The sequence below is a fragment of the Bison bison genome, unplaced genomic scaffold (genome assembly GCF_000754665.1).
Source record: "Bison bison bison isolate TAMUID 2011002044 unplaced genomic scaffold, Bison_UMD1.0 scf7180017864389, whole genome shotgun sequence".
NCBI lineage: Eukaryota > Metazoa > Chordata > Mammalia > Artiodactyla > Bovidae > Bison > Bison bison.
This window is the reverse complement of record NW_011494961.1, coordinates 6,295,002-6,300,605: the sequence shown is the minus strand read 5'-3', so window position 1 is coordinate 6,300,605 and position 5,604 is coordinate 6,295,002. Positions and strand designations below refer to the sequence as shown.

Here is a 5,604-nt window from a genome sequence, read left to right as displayed (position 1 = left end):
TTTTTTTTTTTTTTTTTTTCTGAGTGCCTCTTTTTTCTTTTGAGTTTCTGATGAATGACTATAATTTATTTCTACCAAATTTAAATAAGTCCTGCTGCCTTGTGTATTTAACTAAGCAGGCAGAGGGAACTGGTTTGTTTAGGAAGTAGTGACTGAGAAACCCTGGCCAGGTGACAGAGGAGGGCAGAAAGAATCCAGACCAATTTGTATGCAGTATATTTTACTCCCATGAAATAAAACACATTTTTTTTCATATTTGCTGAAAAGTAAAACAATAATATTGTACGAAATGTTATACACAGGGTAGGTTGTACATAGCAGTTTCAGAAACATCATTGCATCCACCAGAGAAACTATTCTAAAACTGATATTCACACTTTTTTTATAATAATAATATGTTAGAAACATACAGTGTGGCATTTAGTATATACATTCCTTTGCTCGCAAGCGAAAAATCCTAATCGCTTCTGTATAACATGCTTTATTTTAAAGCCTAACCTTTAAAAACACTGTTGTGATATTACTAACAACTGCTTTTTATAAAATTAATTTGACATTTCGATATATATACATCCTTTCAGTCATTTTAATGTTAACAATGCTAAACTTAAAAAATAACAAGCTTATAGTAATGTTAAAATGTCATATCCAGTCAAACATTTGTGTGTCCTCGAAACTGTTGGAAATACTTTTAGTGAAAGATGTCAGACGTTGAGAAAATTCCTTTGAAATCAAAGGAGCTCTCTTTAATTCAGTGGTTTCCTTTTCTCCCTATATCTTCTCTCTCTCCCCCTTTCTTTCTTTAGTGCCCACGACCTTCTAGCATAATTGCCAGTCTTTTAAGGGCAGAGCTGCCCCATCCACGGTCCTAGGATCCCCGTGCGGTGGGGCGCGGCTCACACGGGCCGGTCCACAGCGTACTGGCAAGCACTCAGGTTGGATGCCGGGTTCTGCACGCTGGCGTAGCCGAAGCTGGAGTGCTGCTTTGCTTTCAGTCTCAGGCTGGCCAGGCTCGAGTTACACGTGTCCCTATAAACGTACGGAGGAGTCGGCGGCGCGTAAGGGCAGGCGGGCGTCGGCACCGCGGAATTCAGTGAAGGGCTGCTCAAGTTGTTCAAGTTATTCAGGCTGTTGAGGCTGGAGCCCGGGACGCCGGTCACTGCTGAGGGTACCATACTGGACGACATGCTCATGGACGAGATGGAATTGGGCGGGGAGAACATGCTCTGCGACGACAGGGGGTTGACGTTCATAGAGTTGAAGAAAGGGAAGCTCTTGGTGGACAGGGAGGCCGAAGTGAGGCCCTTGGCGGCCCAGTTATTGTACGAATATCCCGGGTACATGTCGTCGTAGGGCTGCATAAGCCCGTTGAACTGCGGCCCAAAGCCATTCTTGCACAGCTCGGCCTGCTGGTTGCGCTCCCGCTTTCTCCATTTGGCCCGGCGATTTTTGAACCAAACCTGGGGATGGAGGGCAAGGATCGAACAGACGCCACAGATCGGATTAGCAAAACCTTGCTCCCGGAAAGCACTAGCAATCCCCCCTCCGATACATAAGTGTACACCCTCGCCGCCACAAGTTTCCTCAGCCGCCCCCACCCACCTCCCCTCCCCTGCGCCCCAAGCTGCCAGAGCCCCGTCCCAACACAGAGGCCCCGACCGGTTCAGGCTTGCGAGTCCGGCCTTTGAGTCGCGCCACAAACCCCAGCTCAACGCCAGGCGGCCTGCGGGTGGCGTGTTCACTAACCCCGGTCCTCCTCAGGGGCCAAAAACACTTACTGAAAAATAAATGCGGAGCAGCGGGCTCTCTGCCCAACCCTTCCCCGGCCACCTTGCAAACTTGCTTGCATTCCAAAGCCACAGACCCAGGGATGAGGACAAGGGGCTTGGGAGGCCCGTGCTCTCTCCCATAACCCCTCCTCCCCTCTCGGATCTTCACTCCCGCCCCGCTACTCCACAGAACGAGCGCCCTCATCAGGCACCCGGCCGCGACCCCCTTCCTCGCCTAGCCAAAAGAACCAAATAAAAAGCAAAAGCCCACCTCCCCGACAGCTCATTAAACCCCATGAGTTTGGCGTGTACATCTCCGGGAACCCTGAGCGAGTCTCTCTTACAGCCTTCCCCACCCCTCGCTCCGCTCCTTCACACTCTCCGCCCACCCAGGGCAGGCCCGCGCGCCCGGCGCTGCTCCGGCACGGCCTAGTTGCAGGGCTTTGCCGGCGGTCGCCCAGCCCGGCCAGCCCCCACCCGCGTCCGATGGCCCAGACGCAACCCCGTTCTCAATCCACATCGGGCCCGCCCGTCGCCCCAGACGGCGGCTTTTGTGTATTGGAGTGAGGCCTGGCTCGAGATTTCCGAGCTGACACCGGTGATGTTTCACATTACACATCTCAGCCAGGCCCAGACGCCTAATCCGCTTTTTTTTTTTTTTTCTTTTTCCCTTTCATTCTCGATTTCCTTTTTATCCCCCTTCCTCTTTGCACCCGACAGCTATAAAAAGCAAGCTTCATTCCCCACTTGGCTGGACAAGCAGCGGGCCTAGAAGGAGGCAGGCGGAGGGAGCGAGAGCTCAGCGCAGCGGCGGCTGGGGACTCGCGAGGGACTGCTGAAAAGCCGAAGAGGGTGGGGTAGGGTTTTTCCAAAGGGTTCCGGAGACCCCATAGATTGTTTTCATTTAAATTACTTGCCTTTTCTACCCTGGCCGCCTAAACTTTGCCCAGGCGAGAAGAGTACGTGCGAGGCCCGTTCCCCAGAAGCGCAGGAAAGCTAACGAGAAACTGACCTTGCGCAAAAACCACGCGGCCCCGGTCTGAACATAGGTCTGCGCTGTTAAACTAAAACCATTTCCAACTTCATCCTGGTTCCTATATCCACTAGCTTAGCCTCATTCCCTACACAGATGCCACTCAGAGACTGCCTTCCTCTCTCTGCTTTGGGAGCGCATTTTGGTCTATTCTTTTCATCATTAGTGTTATACAGTGTTTTCTCAGTTCTAACTGGGGGCTCTTTTTCCATCCAGAGCTTTTTTTTTTTAAACAGCAAAACCTCTGGATCTTGCTATGTGTTTTCTACTTCCAGAATCCTAACAAATTTGGAGTTTTCCACCGACCAGCACAAACCAGGATATTGCTACCGTGTAATTTATTTAAGTTCATTTTTGCCAATTCATTAAGCACAGATTTGCTACAAAGGTAAGCCTTTTCTTTAATAAAACTATTATAATTGGGAGGAAGGGTGTAACAGTCTCCTGAGAGAAGATAAATAAACCAAGTAGAAAAGTCTTTCTTCTTTTTTTCTTTCTAAGAGGACAGCAGGATAGCAGTTCTGTATTAAAACTGCTTCCGCAGATCACAAAACCGAGTATAGGGTGTGGGAGACAACTGAGTGGCAGAAAAACCGCAAAGACCTTGTGATGAGGGTGAGCCGAGTAAAGAAAAGGCCCGGCTAGGCCGGGCACGAAAGTTCTCCAGGGAGGGCCAACCCTTGCGTGTCTCAGGCGGGTTTTCCTTGTTAAATGCGCGCAGGTCGGAGCCTGTCCTCAGCTCCCGGCCTGGGAGGGATTTTATTAGCGCTCCTCTGGCGAAAGCACACCGGGAACACAATGCCCTGTGCAGCGGCATGCACGCGGCCTCGTTTGGGAGCGCGCTGTGTTAGGGGGCGGTGAGCCGGGGCCGCTCCCGGCGCCTGCTTCAGGCTCGCGGCTGGTCTCGGAAGGGGGAGCTGTGACCTCACAACTGGGGCCTCCACGAGGCCTTCTGCCTTTGCAAAGGCACCCACCCGAGCTCTCCCGGACGGGTCTGCCTTTCACCCTCCCTCCTGATCTACAGGGCCGGCACCCCAGCAGCGCGCTCCCCGGCTCCGTACGGGGTCCTACCCGGACTCGTGCTTCCGTTAGGTTGGTGACGGCTCTGCCTTTCGCCCTCCCTCCTGATCTACAGGGCCGGCATCCCAGCAGCGCCCTCCCCGGCTCCGTGCGGGCTCCTACCCGGACTCGTGCTTCCGTCAAGTTGGTCCACACTGCGATTTCTTCGCGCGTGGACATGTCCGGGTAGCGGTTCCTTTGGAAAGTGGCCTCCAGTTCCTGCAGCTGCTGGCTGGTGAAGTGAGTCCGCTGCCGCCTTTGCCTTTTCTTCTTGGACGGGTCTTCGGCTCCCACGTCCTCATTCTTTCCCTGCTGGCTCTTATCTTTCTCTGAAAACGAAACACAGAGGTCCCCGTCAGCATGCCCACCTGCTGCCTGCCAACGCCAACTGGACCAGGCGGCAGAGGCCAGAGCCGGGCTGTCTGGCGGGGGAGGAGTGTGCGAGCCGCCGCTCCGGGCCACGGAAAGCGCTGCGTCTGCGGGGTGTACAGACGTGAGTGTGGGTGTGCGCGCCCCATTTCCTCCCCTCCCCCAGCGCCGCACGTTTTATTTACATGTTTATCTCACTGCTACGGCACATTCATTTTTATAGCCTGTGCTTTCAAGTGTATTTATGCGCTTCTGAGCGGACACATCAAATCTCTCGGGGCACCCTCACGCGCGTGTTTTACAGAACTCCCCCGGTAGAAAGCTCAGATATCGATGCGGTTTCCAAAGGCTAGGAAAAGTACGCTTTGGGATTCGGCGAGGCACCAAAGTTCCTCTGCCCTTTAGAAGAAGAAGAAAAAAACAAAAACAAAAAACGACCCGTTCTTCTGAGGCGTAGTTTCACAACTATTTTTCTAACAAGCGCAGCTTATTCGGAGCTGAAAGCCGAGAGAAGAACAGGGACCGCATAAGGGTTGGGGAGGGCGGGGGGCGGGGGGAGCGGCCTCTGAAGGTCTAGAACGGAGATGCTGGGATTTTTGTGACCCAGAAAAAGGAAGGGAGGTCAGGGTCGTAATGGGGGAAGGGGGCGGTGCAGAACGACTCGCGTGGTTCGCGCCACCCCAGCCGGGCAGTCAATGCAGAGCGAAGGGACGCGGGATACGTACAACCCTGGCTCCGGAAGTTCTGCGGGGAGCGAGCCGAACGACCACTCCCACCACGCCTCCCCCAGGAGGGGCCGACTTCCTCGGGGCCGCGCGGCGCCTTACCTGCGGCCTCGGGGCTGGGGGTGTCAGAGATGGTGTGCACCTCCAGCCTGTGCTTGGAAGAGTCCAGGGAGCGGGCCTGACCGGGAGCCAGGACCGAAGCCATGGCCAGCGGCTGAGGATGGTGACAAGAGGAGGACGACGAGGCGGCCAACAGCTTGGTCCCTGCTGCTCGGTGCTCCAAGTGCAGCGGGCCTTTCATGCAGTTCATGGACGAAGGAGCGCGCCGCCCTACGAGTCCTGGGTTGCTGCCCCGCCGAAGCCCCGTGGCCGCCGCAGCCGCCTGCTCCGCTTCCCGCTCCAGGCACGGAGTTTCCTCGCGGTGGCCGCCGCGGGCGGAGCCGGGAACACAACCCGCGCGGAGTCCTGGAGCCGAGCCGCCCCCCGGCTCCTTGCGAAGGCTCAAGCGAAAGGATCCAGCGGCCGAAAGTCAGCGGGTCAATGGAGAGACATGGGGATGTGGGTAGGAGAGAATGGTTCGGAGCGTCTTTGGGGAGCAGGCTTCCAAGCTCCAAAGCGAAACAAGAGTGGGCAAAGACCCCTTTCTTCC

General features: G+C 54.7%; 1 protein-coding gene across 2 annotated transcripts in view; it reads right to left on the bottom strand.

Moving 5' to 3' along the window:
• Positions 1-203: 203 nt before the first annotated feature.
• The window catches only part of PITX2 (paired-like homeodomain 2), a 20,395-nt gene continuing 14,994 nt past the window's right edge, over positions 204-5,604 (bottom strand). Inside the window, exons 1-3 of one of the 2 annotated variants that reach the window (XM_010858530.1) lie at positions 5,058-5,598; positions 3,985-4,190; positions 204-1,460 (exon numbers count right to left, since the gene is read on the bottom strand). In XM_010858530.1, the coding sequence (XP_010856832.1) occupies positions 897-1,460; positions 3,985-4,190; positions 5,058-5,265 (978 nt within the window). In that variant the 5' untranslated portion in view covers positions 5,266-5,598 and the 3' untranslated portion in view covers positions 204-896. Of the gene's footprint in view, positions 1,461-3,984; positions 4,191-5,057; positions 5,599-5,604 lie in introns of those variants that run through there. The other variant, XM_010858531.1, reaches the window with a different exon arrangement.